The sequence below is a fragment of the Lacerta agilis genome, chromosome 11 (genome assembly GCF_009819535.1).
Source record: "Lacerta agilis isolate rLacAgi1 chromosome 11, rLacAgi1.pri, whole genome shotgun sequence".
Taxonomy (NCBI): domain Eukaryota; kingdom Metazoa; phylum Chordata; class Lepidosauria; order Squamata; family Lacertidae; genus Lacerta; species Lacerta agilis.
Window position 1 is genome coordinate 38,468,495 of NC_046322.1, and position 17,947 is coordinate 38,486,441.

At 39.6% G+C, this 17,947-nt stretch overlaps 1 protein-coding gene across 20 annotated transcripts in view; it reads left to right on the forward strand.

Annotated features, from left to right (window-relative positions):
- PPIP5K2 (diphosphoinositol pentakisphosphate kinase 2) overlaps positions 1 to 17,947 on the forward strand; it is a 51,853-nt gene that overhangs the window by 17,040 nt on the left and 16,866 nt on the right. For all 20 annotated transcript variants that reach the window (XM_033163957.1, XM_033163956.1, XM_033163955.1 and 17 more), the window contains exons 7-24: positions 732 to 886; positions 1,820 to 1,921; positions 3,174 to 3,335; positions 4,700 to 4,821; positions 6,050 to 6,151; positions 6,405 to 6,491; positions 7,539 to 7,614; positions 7,701 to 7,810; positions 8,920 to 9,005; positions 10,094 to 10,219; positions 10,325 to 10,446; positions 12,247 to 12,429; positions 13,191 to 13,332; positions 14,238 to 14,461; positions 15,436 to 15,563; positions 16,297 to 16,411; positions 17,423 to 17,530; positions 17,611 to 17,727. In XM_033163957.1, coding sequence (XP_033019848.1) covers positions 732 to 886; positions 1,820 to 1,921; positions 3,174 to 3,335; positions 4,700 to 4,821; positions 6,050 to 6,151; positions 6,405 to 6,491; positions 7,539 to 7,614; positions 7,701 to 7,810; positions 8,920 to 9,005; positions 10,094 to 10,219; positions 10,325 to 10,446; positions 12,247 to 12,429; positions 13,191 to 13,332; positions 14,238 to 14,461; positions 15,436 to 15,563; positions 16,297 to 16,411; positions 17,423 to 17,530; positions 17,611 to 17,727 — 2,267 coding nt within the window. The remainder of the gene's footprint in view (positions 1 to 731; positions 887 to 1,819; positions 1,922 to 3,173; positions 3,336 to 4,699; positions 4,822 to 6,049; positions 6,152 to 6,404; positions 6,492 to 7,538; positions 7,615 to 7,700; positions 7,811 to 8,919; positions 9,006 to 10,093; positions 10,220 to 10,324; positions 10,447 to 12,246; positions 12,430 to 13,190; positions 13,333 to 14,237; positions 14,462 to 15,435; positions 15,564 to 16,296; positions 16,412 to 17,422; positions 17,531 to 17,610; positions 17,728 to 17,947) is intronic.

A 17,947-nucleotide genomic window follows, 5' to 3' on the forward strand; every position in this document is an offset into this window, starting at 1 on the left:
CTGGGTACCATTTTGGGAACTGAAAGATTAATTCCAATTTGGATAGTTTCATAACCTCCATTAATTTCAGTAATTAAATCACTTTAGATTATGTCTTTACCCTTTTTTAATCAAAAGATTGTAAAATTTGTAAAAAAGATTGGAAGCACTGAGAAGAAAACATGTTTTCAAGAAAGAGAAAGGATGGTTACTGAATTAACAACAACAACAACTGCAACAAGATAGGTGTTAACTTAAAACAGAATTGTCAAAAGAAGTATACTACCTCATCAGATTCTATATTATTAATATTTGATGTTATGGATTTATGTTAACATACCTTAGATGACATGTTTGATAGAAAAGCAGCAGATGCATTTTAAAAATTAATAAATGGAAGGGGGATTTCTCTGAAAATTTGTTTAGAAGGTACTCCAGTGTTTGACTTCTTGTCACGGTATGCTCACATGCACAGTGTATTGTCAAAGCTGTGAATTTGAAAAGAAAAATCACAATAAATAGCACTCCATGCTATCTATGGAGTGTCCCATGTGATGGAAATATTTGTTTGCTTTAGCACAAAACTTTTATTTTTATAAGTTCTTAGCATATGATAAGTCATAGCTATGGATGGTATGAGAGTCCCAAATAAATTGGGTTTCAAGCTGTTCTCCTCCTTTTCCAGGTTTGATGAATTTTGATCTCTTAATTGTAACTCCAGCCTGAAGTCTGCATTTCATGTTATTTTCCAGAATGCAATTTGATTGAAGGTGAAGATCATGTGGAGGTGAACGGAGAAGTTTTCCAAAAACCATTTGTGGAGAAGCCCGTCAGTGCTGAGGACCACAATGTTTATATTTACTATCCAACATCTGCTGGTGGTGGAAGTCAGAGGCTATTTCGGAAAGTGAGAATATGTTAAACTGAATAATAGTAAAAATCTGTTTAAAACACTGAAATGTATTTATAGGGTCGAAAGAACTAACTTACTCAGTTCTGAGGAGAATGTTGGAAATAGCATTAGCTGGAAGGTTGCAGCTAAATTGTGTACATTGGACTTGACCCATAAGGAAGAGTGAAATGGGAATGGGTAAGAGAATATCTCCATTAATAGAAATGGTTATCCACTGAATGACATGACAGAGGATGGCTCTGTAATATGGAAATGTCTAATAAGCAAATGATGTAAAGTTTTCATTCAGTTAGTCTTTCATTTGTGTCTCACCTTTCCACAGAAAGAATTGTGTTTAAAATAGCTCACAACTTGTCTTACACCCAGTTTATCTCCCCATCTCTCATTTGGAGCAATCTCACACACTTGTGTATCATCACCACCAGAAGTTTTCTGTGAGTTTATTTTGTGTCAGTCCATTAGTCTACCTCAGTAGCTCTCCAGGTCTTCTAACAAGGCTTTCCCAGCCCTACCAGAAATGCCAGGGATTAAACCATTGGATCTTTTGCATGCAAAGTTCATGTGTTACTGAGGCAAGGTTGGACTGAGTGATGGTGTTTTGAAATGGGCAGAGTAGCGTGGGTATGGAGAATGTTTGCCCCTTTCACTTGAGAGACCTCAGGTTACTTGCCTAGAGAATCTTCTGAGCCTGCTTATGTCATGGGAGAGTCAGCCTATCTAGGTTTTTCTCTTTTCACCCTTACAGATTTCTGCCCTTTTTACACCACACTAAACTTTTATAACATTAGGTTGCTTTTGGTTTTACTTTTGAAATGCTTAGGGAAAAGTAGGCTAGGGAGGGATGACGAAATAAGTACAGTTTTTTATGGATCTGAGAAGGCTTTGTCTTTGTATGAAATAATATTGATGGGAAGGTTTGTGTTTCAGATTGGTAGCAGAAGCAGTGTTTATTCCCCTGAAAGCAGTGTGCGGAAAACTGGTTCATATATCTATGAGGAGTTCATGCCTACAGATGGCACTGATGTGAAGGTATGACAACTGCATATTCTGGTTTATATTTAGAACAATCAAGTACTTAACGAACTCAGCAACTTTAGATGTGAGGCATTTATCTCTGCCTGAAGCACTGCTATTATTAAACTTAAAATAGTTTACATATCATGTTTTGTTTTCTCCAAGTAAAAGGAACACTTCATGTTTTAGCTTGTCTCTCTCTTTAGATACTCTCGTGATTACAGTTTACCATTCAAAAAGAACATAAATGTGCTGCCATACTGTTTTCTGAATGTGTATTCAGACAAACACACTTGTCCTGAAATGAAATTATTCTAACATTTCAATCCTAAGCATACTTTCTTGACAATAAAGTACATTGTGTTAGATCAAAATTCCAAGAAAGTGTATAGGAATGGACTTGCATTCCTAAATCATAAAACTATGCTTCAAATACTGAGATACTTTTGACTGATCTGCACAGTCTGGAAACAGTTGTCTTCAGCAATCATGGAGCATTTCTGTGAGCAGTTGATGTAGCTCTTGGTGGTCTCCAAAGCTGCCTAAACATTCATTATCAGTTAATCATACAGCAGCTGGGTTTTGTTGTTTTTTTTATTTGTCAAAATTATTTGGAAACTAAGACAAAATATTTCTACATAGGAAAATTACAACTTGTAATTACAGATTGACATAAGGCTTTTCAAAATTAAGTGTTTGGAAGTTTGATAATTATAGATATAATATAATCCTAACAAATCAATTGTGGCTACTTTAATTCTTTGATGGTTCATCCTGTACAAAGGCTTGGATTCAAAGAGCTATTTTAGGAAAGACAAGGGAAATCTTTTACTTTTTTATTTGAAGAAACATACCACTGCTTTTGAAACTCCCATAGTACATTATCAGGTTGCCATGTGATGTGGACTGGGAGCAGTTTAAAGAAAAACAAATCTAAATCCCTTTGGGTATGCAGAGCTGATTGCACAGTCTTTGAATCCTGGCCAAAGATTGTAAGCTATCTGATTAGGAGTCATGTTAAATAAATTGGTAGTAGCAGAAGATGTAATAGGAAACTTTCAGCAAGATTAGATTGCCTATTGGGACATGGATATAGTATAGCATTGGAACTTGTAGCGCTTTTCAGTTTGCCACTCATCTCCCCATGATGTGAAAGTAATGAGTATGACTCTAGAGGCCCAGGAGCTGACTATGAGATAAAAAAGTAATGAACTAAAAAAAAAAAAAAGTTTTTTATTCTGTTGTATTTTTTCATTTCCAAATAAAGGTATACACAGTAGGACCAGATTATGCACATGCAGAAGCTCGTAAATCCCCTGCGCTGGATGGAAAAGTAGAGCGGGACAGTGAAGGGAAAGAAGTACGATATCCAGTCATCCTTAATGCAAGGGAGAAGCTTATAGCTTGGAAAGTATGCCTAGCTTTTAAGGTAAAATGAATGAAGGCTGAAGAAAGTGGCCTTTGTTTACCCCAGAGGGCATCTCTTTAGCTTTGAGCTGTTACAGAATTGTTATCTGCGAGCCCAAGCACAGTGAGGCAGTGGTGGAGTACACAAGCAAAGGGTGAAACAGGAGACAGGTGTTGGATTCAAGTTAGACCACATTTTGTTGATTATGGATGCAACAGGTTTGGCATAGGCATCAGGCATTGCATTACAAGGATCCACCAGTCTGCTTGCTGGTGGATGAAGCATTGGGGTTCACCAAAATTTAGGGAGGGAGGTAGCACATATGGGGAACCTGCATTGATAAGCAGCTGGGGGTGACTGGGCACCTGGACAGAAAGTGCAGCTCTCCAAAATCCTTTAAGAGAATCCTCCTATGGGACAAGTTGAGACGGGTCCCTCCCTCTGCCCATCCTCAGTAGTGATCCAGCCTAATGGCTTTTCTACCGTAAAGTTGTGGTGATTGCTCTGAAGTAGGTGAAACCTGCAGACCTGGCCAAACAGTGTGCTAAAATGATCCATAGCAATGTCAAAGTGGGACTGTCACTCTCCAACAGACAACCCATAAACCAGTGTATTAAAGGGAAGATGGGAGTGGAATCCTGATGCCAACTGTGGTGACTCCACCCTCCACAGCTCACCTTAAGTACTCCCAGAGTGGTTCTGGATGAGTGAAGCCTTCACCCAGGTCTGCCCTGGGAGACCTGCTTCCCAGCTCTCGCAATGTCTCCTAGCCTCCCATGTGGGTGAGAAGAGCGGAAATACTACATTGCCAGCCACACAAAGGTTGACAGCCAGCCATGCACTCCCTTGCCACTGTGCCTGGGCTGCAAATGCTGCTCCCGGTTGGGCAGCAGAGGGGGAACAGGACCTTCTTGCTCTCCTTATGACTAGGAAAGAAAGTATGTAATATGTAAATAGAACCTGCATTACACAAACTTGGGAGCCAGATCGAATGTGTATGCTTTTTGCATCATTTGTGACTGACCTCTATCTTTTGGCTGTTTGAACTGACTCCTTTGCTAAAATTTATGCTACTTTATAAGACTGAAATACATTTACATGGTATTTTGTATTGTAAATTAATTCATTAATGTATCTCAATGCTTGAAGGGATAAGATAAGGGTTAGACTTTGGAAGGGCATAAAATCCAAAGCCAGGTAGCTTTTTAAAAATGCAATAGTGAGACATTGTGTTAGGAGAAGCTATTCATTTAAATACATTTGAAGTAGAACCTGACCCTCGAGGAAGAGATGAGTTTTTGTTCATTTATTTTTACTGTAGATAATTATCTGAAGTTTTATAAATTTATAAACCTGTGCAAACTTGTGATTTCTTGTCTTGACAGCAAACAGTTTGTGGCTTTGATCTGTTGCGTGCAAATGGACAATCTTATGTCTGTGATGTCAATGGCTTTAGTTTCGTGAAGAATTCTATGAAATATTATGATGATTGTGCTAAAATCCTTGGGTAAGATTTTATGCTATTTGTCAGACCTTTTCCTTTTCATCATTTATTTAAAGCAAATAGAATATCCGTGGTGTTATTCAATGCTAGTCCTATTCACAGTAGACTCATTGAAGTTAATGGACATTACCAATTCAGGTTCATTAATTTCAGTAGGTCTATTCTGAGTTGGACTTCGCTGAATACTGCCCTCAGTGTGGTTGACCTGTTGGAAAATGTATCTTGCAAAATAGAGCTTTTAGATAACACAATTCATTCAGATAAAACAACAGCTATTTAGGATGCCCATAATGAGCATGCATACCCAGTATAGTTTCTGTGTAACTTTGCCAGAATATCTGTTAGAAAAATACAACACCACAACTTTATGCTCAGTGGCGTAGCAAGGGAGGGGCGATGGGGGCGGGGCGTCCCGTGTTCCAGGGGAGGGGGTTGACACTTGGCGGCCCCTCCCTCCGCGGATGGACGGGGCAACCCCACGAGCCACCGCTTGCCCAGCGGCTCCCCCGGTCGCCGTGGGAGCAGCAGCACCGTGCCGGATGCAATGCGCATGCCCGGGAATTCCGGGCATGTGCAGTGCATCTGAGTCGGCGCCGCTGCTCCTGCAGCGACCAAACAAGCCGCCGAGTGAGCGGCGGCCTGTGGGGCTGCCCCCGCCCGTAAAGCAGCACGGACAGGGCAGCCCCACAAGCCGCCGCCTGCCCGGCGGCCCACCCAGTCACCGTGGGAGTAGCAGCGCCAGGCCGGATGGACTGCACATGGTGCCTCCGCACACCGCCCTGTTTTATGCTCTATTTGGGTGAAGGAAAATTCACTCTATTCAATAAAACACAAAAAGACAAAGCATCCCTGGTTGTTCCCCTCCCCATCCCCAAGCTTCCCATGCAGCAGCATGAGTCCTTCTAAGGAAACGAAGAGGGCAGACAAGTAGAAGCCATGGCTTCAGTAGCACAGCCGGCTGCTCAAAGTAAAACACTGGCATACCCACACATAAAGGCAGAGGGCCTCTACAAGCATAAAGGAAGTGTTCAGGGCACTGAGATCCACTTTAGGAACTTCAGGATTAGGGGAAAATGTTTTAGAAGAAGCATGATTGGTTATTAAAGAATGGCATGTTATTTATGGAACATAACATACGTGGTATGGTTCATTAAGGGGTTAACGCATTTTGTACTTGTTTTTATTAGACAAATTATTAATTGTCTAATACACTTATTTCTATTCCATTTAGAAATATCGTAATGCGAGAACTTGCTCCACAGTTTCAGATCCCATGGTCCATACCTTTAGAAGCAGAGGATATTCCTATTGTGCCAACTACATCTGGAACAATGTAAGAAAATAGATTTTTCTCTAAATTATGCAACCTGACTATGTAACATTTTCTATTTTTCTTACCTCTCAATATTCACTCACTTTCAGTTTAGAATAATTCTTTGTTTAGAATAATTCAACAACATCTTTGTTGAAATGTTCCGTTAATATTTATATGAAAAATCATATTTACATGTCCTCTTTTTCATATTTATTTTGTTGCTGTTAATGAGAATCAAACTTTGTGCTTTTAAATCTTTGTATACTTGCAGGATGGAACTTAGATGTGTTATTGCTGTTATACGGCATGGAGATCGGACACCAAAACAAAAAATGAAAATGGAAGTTAAACACCAGAAGTAAGTAATGGGGGTGGGGTGGGGAATGTAATGAACAAATTTGATATTTTCCCCATTACATGTAGTAAGATAATTATTTGAACCGAGGGGGGCATAGATGTGCATCTGTGTTGCATTTATTGACATTTAATTTGATTTTTCATCTGTATTTATGTATTAAGAGGCTGTAGCAGCAAATACTTTGTTTTCTCTGCTTTTAAAGTTTAATTTTACTTCTGTATTTTGTAAACTGCCCTGGAAGTTCCACTGAAGTAATTACAGTATATATAGTATATATAATTTTTAAAACAAATAAAACAGAACTGTTTGGGCAGTCCTATGGCAAGATTCACTGGGATGAGCCACTTAGGATGCAGTGGATCTCCAGTTCAGCTTGCTGATTTCTGGCTCAGATGGCTCAGCCAAAGATACACTGGTATTATAACTTGCTCAGGTGGCTGAGGAGAAGCTGGCTGAGTCAAGGCTGGTATAAATCCCAGAAATGGGTTATGGCATCCTAAGCCCATTCAGCTTGGTCTTGTAACCTTGCAATCCAGTGCGGAACACTATTTTAAGGGCTTGTTTTCTGTTGCCAAGGCTTAGGCAAAGCAGCAACCCTGGTTGAACTTTACACCAGCTTAACTTTGACTTGCTCGCTTTACACCAGCTTCATTACTTTCTAAGTGTATATTATTAGTTATTTCAAAACTGGCTTGAGAATGACTTATAAACATAAGCCTTGGCGAATGTTCAGGGAGCAAAAGCCACAGAATGGTGGCCTGAGATGCTATTCCGTAGAGACTGCATATACAATGTGGTGCAAAGTCTTTTCAAGACCATCAGTTAATACGGTATATGGAAAGTTTATAACTGAATACATTGTTTTGAGTTAACATCCACATGCTTCCCAAACAGTCATTTGCTAGATATGAAGACATGAAAAATCTTGTTTGGGGTTGAGCAATGCTTTCCCCATTATAAAAATCTAGAAGCAGAAAATAATTCGGCCTAGTGACTTCTAGCAAAGTAATTCACTGTCTTTCTAATCATTCCATGCTTATTTTAAAGGTTTTTTGATCTTTTTGAAAAATGCAATGGATACAAGTCTGGGAAGCTAAAATTAAAAAAGCCAAAGCAATTACAGGCAAGTTGGGGTTTTTTAAAATCCTTTTCTTTTTTACACTCACACCTGTCTTCATTAACTGCTAATGCAATTTGCCACTCTTTTAGGAAGTACTTGACATTGCAAGACACCTCTTAATAGAGCTAGGACAAAATAATGACTCTGAGATTGAAGAAAACAAATCTAAACTTGAACAGCTGAAAACTGTGTTGGAGATGTAAGTATTTAATTTAGAGATCTTACTGCTGACATGAGAATCTTTCTCATGTATTTTTTTATAGATTTCTTTAAGGAATAAAGAGAGTTCAACCACATTATTAATCTGAACTATGGGAACTAATTCATGTTATTAGTCAGTTTCTGATGCTTTCAAACTATTACTGCATCTTCAGAATTTTAGGTAGCATGAAATCTATTTCTAATGAACCACTGAATTCCATTACGTGCATGTATATTCCTTGCAGAGACATATAAACGATAACTAAGGCCTGCAGGAGAATGGCAGAGGGAATTTTGGGGACAGCGCATTTTATCCGGCTTCTGCTGATATTTTAACTATGGTTTAAGACAGGAGTTGCCAACGAGCCTTTCCCAGTGTCCATAGGGTCATCCTTCCCATTGAATTAGGCTTGAAAGAAGCATTCTACTGCAGCCAGGTTGTGGCAAGGCATGTGCTTGGTTGAAATGTCTGTGGTGTCCATGATAGTTTTTCTGCTTTGCAAATATCCCCACAGACCACTGCTTTAAGAGATTGGGAAACCTATAGCTATACTTACCTGTATGTTTACAAGCCTGTCAGCACCAGCCAGCATGGTCCAATGGTAATGCAGTAGTTGATGGGAATTGTAGTCCAAGATATCTGGAGGACACCAAGTATGGGAAGGCTGGCCTACACCAACCTACTTTTTGAATTTCTCCTTTGTTAAGCTGCTCAAGGGTCACTATCAGAGAATCAAGTGATAGAGCTTTTCTTGGACTACACTACTTCAGACTGCAGGTGGAAATTGGGTGCTTGAATGCTCTGCTATGAAAACAAACTCCCTTTACAGAGAAAATTGCCAGTAAGAATGTTAAGTAAATTCATTTTGCCTAACATGCTAGCTGTGCATATGCAGGAAGTACAGAAACCTGCAGGATGAAGTGGTACAGTGCAGGAAAGGCATTCTTCATCATGGCAGCAATGCAGTATCTTCTATTTAATATGCTTACACACACACACACATTCTATATATTCTATATATATGCTTACAAAGCTTCATTATATATATCAAGTTCATTTTTAATGTGTGCTCCTTGCCTCCCTGATTCTCCATTTGTTTTTCTTAGGTATGGACATTTTTCTGGCATAAACCGCAAAGTTCAGCTGACGTATCTTCCTCATGGTTGTCCCAAAACATCTAGTGAAGAAGAAGGTATGGATGCTAATTAATTCCTACAAATTGATAACTAGAAGTTGGTTCCTCTGTTAGCTTAGTGTAACTGAATTTTGCTTTTTAACACTTTTATTGTCAAAAAAGCTGAAGTTGGAAATGTAGGTTTTTTTAAGTTTACATTGTCTTCCTCGTTCTCTCTGGTCATCAGCAAAATATCAACTTTTAGGGCTGGTGTGCATCCAAAACACATTTTCTATGCACTAAGCTCACAGAACACAGTGATACTTACTTATGAATAAACATGAATAGGGTTGTGCTGTAAGTACAATGTTTGACTTCTTAATTGAACATCAAACACTCTCATTCCAGTGCTTTATTGCAAGCAGGTTTTGATATTCCCCTGAATTGCAGAAGCAATTCGCCATACAGCATGAGCAGCTGCTGTTTCAGAATCTACATCAGAAACTCATCCCTGATGCTCTGAATGCTATCACTGTTCTTTGGATCTTCACATTTTCATATATTAGAAAAAGTAATATTTCTTTAACCTAGCCATTATTGATCCCTGACAGGAATGTACTTGATTAGCCCACCATTCATATTAAAATGTTTATTCAACTGAATAATCTCTATTCTCTCTTCCATTTTTTCAGTGTTGCAAACATACTGTATTTGAATCAGACAAATACTGTTGGAAGTGGGTGAGCAAAGTATAACTTCCTTACCCCTTCATTCCAAGCAGCCTTTCCAAGGGTCCAGGGCTCTGTTGAATGGGGTGGAGTGTGGTGTAGGGGGTTGAGAGAAAACAAGGGATCACCAAAAAATGGGGACATGTACTTTCCCCCTACCCGAGTGCCATAGCCTACCCCATTCAGCAGGGTTTCCAAACCTTTGGCAGAGGCTGCTGGGACGAGGAGTGGGTAAGAAAGTTATTCCATCCACTCATTTCTGTTGCTGCTTCTTTAGATCCACCCCTCTGTTTTTCAAGTTACTTCAGCTCACCAGAAATGGAAAATTAGCTGCTAAAAAATTGTTCTATCTTATGAAACTTAAGTGTAAATTAGTTGCTCTTCCTCAGTTTTTATTTACCTATTATTTTGCATTGTGGTATTTTTGTATGCATTTAGATAGCCACAAACGTGAGCCATCTCTACTCTTAGTTCTAAAATGGGGAGGAGAATTAACACCTGCAGGCAGAGTTCAGGCAGAGGAACTAGGAAGAGCTTTCCGATGCATGTACCCAGGTGGACAAGGTAACCTATTTCATTTATTGGTGGCAAAGGAAGCCATTTCTTTAGACAGAGAACTTGGGGGGGGGGGACAAAAGCAAGATTATAAGGTTGTTTTTCTTTTGGTAGGTGACTATGCTGGATTTCCAGGATGTGGTTTACTTAGACTGCATAGTACCTATCGGCATGATCTCAAAATTTATGCTTCGGATGAAGGCAGAGTTCAAATGACTGCGGCAGCTTTTGCAAAGGTACTATGAAATTTCATCTGAAAGATGGGAAAGGAATACAGGCTGTTTATAAGGAAATTTCGGAGATTGTACAATGAACTTGTTTTTAAAAAATGTTTTAAATATTAAAGACATGCAAAATTAGCTACTTGGCCTACTTTCATATCTTACATAATATCCTCTCTCTTCTGAGTAATCCTCCCTTCCCACACACCAGTCCAGGGGCACCAACTTGCCCTCACATGGGGGGGGGCAGCCGTGTTATGTGACGCGTCCTGCCCCTGCTTGGCACCAGCGGTGTAGCTAGCTGCTCGGGTGCCAGGTGCGGCACATGCGTCTTACAGCCGGGTGCGGGGCGAGCTGCCCATGGGGCGGGGCGCGCTGCGTTGAGCCTCTCCGCTGCCTCCCCCTCAGCTGTAGCGCGGCTGAGGGAGAGGCAGAGGGCAGGCGCAAGTCCCACGACATTTCAGGCAGCACGGAGCCTGCCGACACCCAAGCCACCACGTCACTCCCAGGAGAGACACGTGGCTCGGGCACACTGCAGGCCCCGCAGTAAGTGCCGGCCCCTGTGGTGTGGCGCCCAGTGCCAGCCGCATTTCATTAAGTTTGTTGACTGAACTAAAAAGTTTTGTGAGCCCAGTGATGACACCTGGGGTGGACCGCACCCCCCTTTCTCTGCCACTGCTTGGCACATGAGCGCTCCTGCGGTGGTGGAGGATGGCAGTCGTCTCAATATTGGGGAGGGCTCACTCCCCTACCCACCACTATTGAGGGAGCCAAAGCCCCTTCTGCACCCTACAGTTGAGGCCCCAGCACCAGTTATTCTCTGTGTGAAATTTATAAATTGCTTCTTTCTTGATGTGGCAAAACAGTGGTGTGCTATATGATATATCATATAAGAGTAGTGGTCAAATGCATGTGCTTTTGTTCTCATGACTTACAGAAGTATATATGGCAAACTTTTCAAAATGTATACATTTTTAAGTGAAAATAAAGAATAGGTGCTGGACATTCTAATCTAGGGAATGCCAACCTTTTTGGGCTTATGGATACATTTCAAATTTTGATAGAGGTAGGTATGGCAGACACAAAATGGCTGTCATGGGGTGCATGGCATAACACAGCATAAGAGAGACTATCACCCCCAACAACTTTACACTTGCCATGGAAAGTTGATTATGTGCTGATGATCTGACACCACATAAACATGGTGTTGCTGTCTAATATACAAGGCAGCCATACCACTGTCATTTCAAAGAAATTGTTTAGAAGGTACCTGCACATTTTGCCTGATAAACCTTTGTTCCAGGATGGCTGGAGACTAACTTTTCTTTCAATTGAAAACTCAAAGTCTGGGGCCTCTACTCAGGGGCACCACTGAAAGACTTCATGGTTGCCATGGTGTCCATTGGCACTGGGTTGATGACCTCTGCTCCAAGCCATATGCTCTAATCAAAAGTGGACACCACAATCATATTGTTTTTCATGTATTACCTGCCTGGGCTTCGACTATAGTGTAATAAGCATTAAAAAGCAATACCTATTAACAATAGTTAGAAAGTTACTGTACTAGCATATATGCGTGATAGGTATACAGTTACTTGCTTAAGCATGAATTGAACTTGTGAGGGGATGCACCAGGTGTACCCTCTTGAAAGTTTGACTTCCTGCCAGTGGAGAGGTGAGTGGTGACAACCCACACGGGACCCCCTTTCTCCCTACAGAAAAGGAACTTAATCACGTTAAGTACCAATGTTCACTTTTGTGCTTCAGACTATCTGCCACATTTTCCCTCACCACTCAGTTATTTTGTTTACCCAGGGACTCCTGGCATTGGAGGGAGAGCTTACTCCTATACTTGTCCAGATGGTCAAAAGTGCTAATATGAATGGGCTACTCGACAGTGACAGTGACTCTCTTAGCAGCTGCCAACATCGTGCAAAGGCACGCCTTAATGAAATACTCCAGAGAGACAGAGACTTTACTGATGAAGACTATGAAAAGGTTAGAAGATAACAAAGTACTATACCGTGCTCTAAATACTGAATGTGGGCAAATGTTGAAAATCAGTGGATTCTCTTCTAGCCGCCTTCTGAAACACTCCTGAATGGAGCAGAAGGAGAATTGAAAAAACACACACATTATAACTGGAAAAGTGTTTTGATGATAATTGAAAGGTCAATTAAAATAACAAAAGCAGTAATAAACTGACACTTAATATAATTGTTATAATGAATGTGTGCTGAGCAGTGATATGTTTATTTTTCTGGTATGTTGCTGTCCATGTCAAAGCCCCACTCTTTTTAAAAGGCAGAAGAGTAGTACTAAAGGGATCTAAAACTGGAAATAGCCCTATGCTTCCTTTCCTTCCTTAAAAAAAATGGTCTTTCAAGACCACAGGGAAAATATGACATGAGAATGGTTGGATGATGTCATCATGTGGATGCCCTGGAGAAAGTGAGTGAATGAAGCATGGCAAATCCACACTAAATGTCTAGTGCAGAGGCACCTTGGTTTGAACATCATTAGATGTATTAGGTGATATTCAACTAAGTTTTACTTAAAATAGACCTATTGAAATTAATGGGCCAAACTTAGTCACCACTTGATTGTAAAAAACAAACAAACAAAAACCCTGAAAGCGATCATTTATTGAAAATCAAATTATGATTCTTAAGATTTCCTGTTTTGAGGTTATAGTATCCTATTGACCTTCAGATAAAAATGAATAGAACTAATCAATTCCTTTTTTATTTGATACTCAGCTCACACCATCTGGCAGTGTTTCTCTGATAAAATCAATGCAAGTCATTAAAAACCCTGTTAAGACATGTGATACAGTATATTCCTTGATCCAGAGTTTGACATCTCAGATCAGAAGACGGATGGAAGATCCTAAGTCTGCAGGTAAACAATTATTTTAAGCAGACTGTAATGTTAATGCTAGCCATGAAGGCTTAGGCAGTTTTAAGAATTTTGAGTAGACAGTATTTCTCTCAGTGAAATTTAGCTACTAAAATATATACTAATAGTGAGTTATTAGTGAAGAAAAGATAGGGTGCCAAGAGATTTATGGTGACCCAAAAGAAGAGTGGGTGGTGTGGCATGCAATGGTAAAAAGGGCCAGTTGAGAAATGTTGGTGCAGAGAGAAGAGAGTCTATGCTATGAGATGAAGACAAAAAAGGAGGGGGAGAGTTAACTAGATTGGAGAAAACCCATGGTGCAGAGAGAGTTTGCACCAGGGTGCAGGGGGAGGAAATGAATTTAACAAAAATAGTTTTAGAAGAAAACAACTAAAATTGAAAGAATATTCTTTCTGTGGCCAATGTAACAATCTATCCCCCGTTGCAGGTAGGTAGCCATGTTGGTCTGCCGTAGTCGAAACAAAATAAAAAAAATCCTTCCAGTAGCACCTTAGAGACCAACTAAGTTTGCTATTGGTATGAGCTTTCGTGTGCATGCACACGAGGTATCTGAAGAAGTGTGCATGCACACGAAAGCTCATACTAATAACAAACTTAGTTGGTCTCTAAGGTGCTACTGGAAGGAATCTATCCCTCTTTAGCTAATAAAGCTAACCATCGGAACAATATGAATTGTGCAGTCCTTTACTAGAGCTTGTTTAGGTCATGACTTTTGTTATGTGGATTGCATTCTTTAATCTGGGAAAGGGTATGATTGATGTGAAAGCAAATATACATGAGATAATTCTAACTAGAATATACTAGATAATAAATTTTCTTAATGTTTCGTTTGATTTTACTTCAAGTTACCTGATTTGGTTATTCTTCACTAATAATTGTCCACCCAGATATTCAGCTTTACCACAGTGAAACGCTGGAGCTAATGTTGCGTAGGTGGTCCAAGCTTGAAAAGGACTTTAAAACAAAGAATGGAAGATATGACATCAGTAAAATTCCAGATATCTATGACTGTATTAAGTATGATGTCCAGCATAATGTCTCTTTAAAACTAGAAAACACAATGGAACTATATACACTGTCAAAGGCGTTAGCTGACATTGTTATACCACAGGTATGTACCTTGCAAATACTATAAAATAGTATTCTGCAACAACTAGATGTTTCATACTGGTTATACTTGCTAATCATTATGGCAATCCATAGCTTAACTATTTCCAAACAATTTGTGGTCCACTAACCAGTTTTTATAAATGGTATGTATTGAAAAAAATATTGTTTTTTTCTGTTCCTTATTAAATAAGGAAATAACTAGAGGTTATGTAATCTAATAATTACATAGACGTATCTTTTATATATTGGCTAAATCCAGTGCAATCCTGTACATGTCTACTCAGAAGTAAGTCCCATTGAGACTTACTCCCTGGTTAAACCGGCAGAAGATTACAGCCTGTTACTTTCACTTTGGTCCTAATAAAATAAATGGGGCAGATTAGTCATTGCTTAGTTCCTATTGAAATTAGTAGGACCTAATCAATGACTGATTTACACCATTTATTTTAATGGAGCCAAAGTGCAACTAACTCCCAAGCCATAATAAGCGAGTGACAAGTAGGTTCCTGCAACCAATCGATACAAGACATTAAAAACCTATTGAAACGTGATCTGGAATTTGACATCAGATCACGAGGAATGGAAGTTTGCAAGCAAGCAAAGTTGTGACCACTGCACTCCATTCCCCTCCCATCTTGGTTTTAGCCCCCTCCCTTTCAACAGTCAGTATTGTGTGGGCACTTGATATACTCGGTCCTCCATGGGTTCATTTGAGTGTCTCCCCACTAGGATTTTTGAGTGTCTCCCCACTAGGATTTTTCCTAGTGATGTTTTGTGCTTATGCAAACCTCAGGATTAACCTGACTGCACATGAATGGTGCATATTCAGCTACATAAGTGATTGCGCTCAGATAATTGAATCTGAAATAGAAAGAACAAATGGGGCCCTATAGCAAAATATTGTAGCATGTCATGCATATATTCAGTGCACATTAAAAATAAGATACATTTTTTAATTATGCTCTTCTCATCCAGGAATATGGTATTACTGCAGCTGAGAAAATAGAAATTGCTAAAGGGTACTGCAATCCACTACTGAGGAAAATCCGGTCCGATCTTCAAAGAACTCAGGATGATGATACAGTTAACAAGCTCCACCCTTTGTAAGTTCCTTTTTGCTTGGAAAACTTGGTAGTGGTACTTTCTTGTTACTTTTATAGTGAGATGAATTTAGCTAATTGTTGAATAAAGGTATGATAACCAAATCCTGCTTGCTGCCTCCTTACCACCAAGGCTGCTTGCCTGCTAGGGCACATCCCCACCAACAGTCCAGTTATGCTGCTACTTTCTCATCAGCCTCCAATGCTGCTGAGGCCAAAACAGAAGCAGCAGCAGAACAAGACTGCTGCTGGGGAACTGTCCTTTTTTCTATCCTCACTGTTCCTTCATGGCATGTCTTGGCCAGCCACCACCCGCACTGCTTGCCTGCCTGCCTGCTGTTCTGTCATTACACTGCACTAACCACCACCATATTTTTGTAAGATAGAGTCTTCATAATACTGCCAACCACGCCAACTGCAGCATGACTACATTTTGCTTAAAAAAAATACTATTATAGTAAGAAAGACAAGATATATATATATATATTTTTGGGGGGTGATCTTATGAAACAAAAGGGGGGAAATAATTGGAGGGAAATGTGAAATTTGTTCACCGCATGGTCATTACACAGGTACTCTCACCAATTTAAGAGAGTTTGGGAAATTATTCTGGATTTTATTGATCTTTAGAAATTTTAATTATGGGGAAATGCACTTTAAGCTTTCTTGCTTACTCTACAAGTACTCATGGGCATGTATAATACTTGTTTACTGTCTCAGATTATTTTGCTCTTAGGTATTCCAGTGGGGTTATGTCACCTGAACGTCATGTCCGAACTAGGCTATACTTTACCAGTGAGAGCCATGTCCATTCCTTACTATCAACTCTTCGCTTTGGTTCTTTATGTGATGTAAGTGATATCCTCTTCTGGTTGTTTTAGTTGAGCTTTGTATGCTCATCACTTTTGAAAATTGTCCAGCGTACTTTATTATTATTATTTAGGTAGAAGTATTATGTGGCAACTCAAAATGCCACTCCCATGGGAATAAACTTTTAATTACAGAAAATCTACTGGGAGAGCTCTGGGTGGATTTGGAGAGCCATATCCTAAAAACATTTTGAATAATGCAAACTTTATACTACTGTGTGTAGTTGGGGGTTTTCCCCATAGGCAGAAATAGTTCTGTTACCTTTCATTGACTTTGCTTTGTTCTGAAACGTGTGGAAGAGTCTACTGTGAGTTATTTTATCTGTTCCATGTTTCGAAATATCTGCCTCTTGACCTTTTAAAATCTATATGATATTCTCAGACACAGTCTAGCACATTTCTCTGACTGATGCTCTGCAAATTGATCATTATGAAGTGAGGCGCAAGATATTTGTAGTAGGGGTTGCTGCTAAATTGCTATAGAAATGGCAGAATTTCAGTTGTGGGCATGTTGGTAAACCTAAACTCTGTAATCCTCCTCCTTGCCTGTAACCAAATGCACAGCATGTGTAACTGCACTTCTCCATAATCACCACTTGTTATCTTTCTCTTCCCCCTCCTGCAACCCATTGTTATCAGTTTAAATTATATGCTCCTTGAAGTATTTTTGCCTGTACAGTTATGAAAATGCTTTGTATTTCAGTTTTGCTTCACAAATAATAATAATAAATTATGATAGGTTCTGGGAAAGGATATAAAAGTTATGTAACATTGGTCTGTATAATAATGCATTTTATTATAGTGCCATGCAATCCTATGTAGACTTGCTTAGAAGTAAGTCAGTTGTGTTTAATGTACTTACTCCTTGGTGTTTCAAATTGCAGCCTTTGAGTTAGAAGCTAACAGTTAGAAGTTAACAGAATGTAGAGATTAAAAAGAGATTGTCACCCATATGCTTACAGTACTAAACATGTGAATTTCTTTTGATCTAAGCCATCAAAAGACGAACAGTGGAAACGAGCTATGGATTATCTAAATGCTGTCAGTGAACTCAATTACATGACTCAGATTGTGATCATGCTGTATGAGGATCCAAATAAGGTAAGGAAATGCTATGCACATAGGCAAACCAGTATTATATACTCAGAAACATGGTTTAACTCCTTGTCCATTTTCTTTAGGAGCTTTCATCAGAGGAGCGTTTCCATGTGGAATTGCACTTCAGTCCAGGAGCTAAAGGCTGTGAAGAAGATAAAAACTTACCGTCAGGCTTTGGATACAGACCTGCTTCACGAGAGGTAAACACTCTTTAAAATGCTTCTTACATGAAATTTGAGCAGGACTTTTCACAATAGTGGAATGCTTAGTATTGTACCATGGCATAACACAGCTTGTGTTGTTGTACCTTTCCCACTTATTTGTAGAAAATAGCACATTTTGAATTTTGAGGCAAAAGCTGTGGCCATCAGTCACAACATGGCTGCCATAGGGATGTGGCATGTCACAAAATTAGAGGGT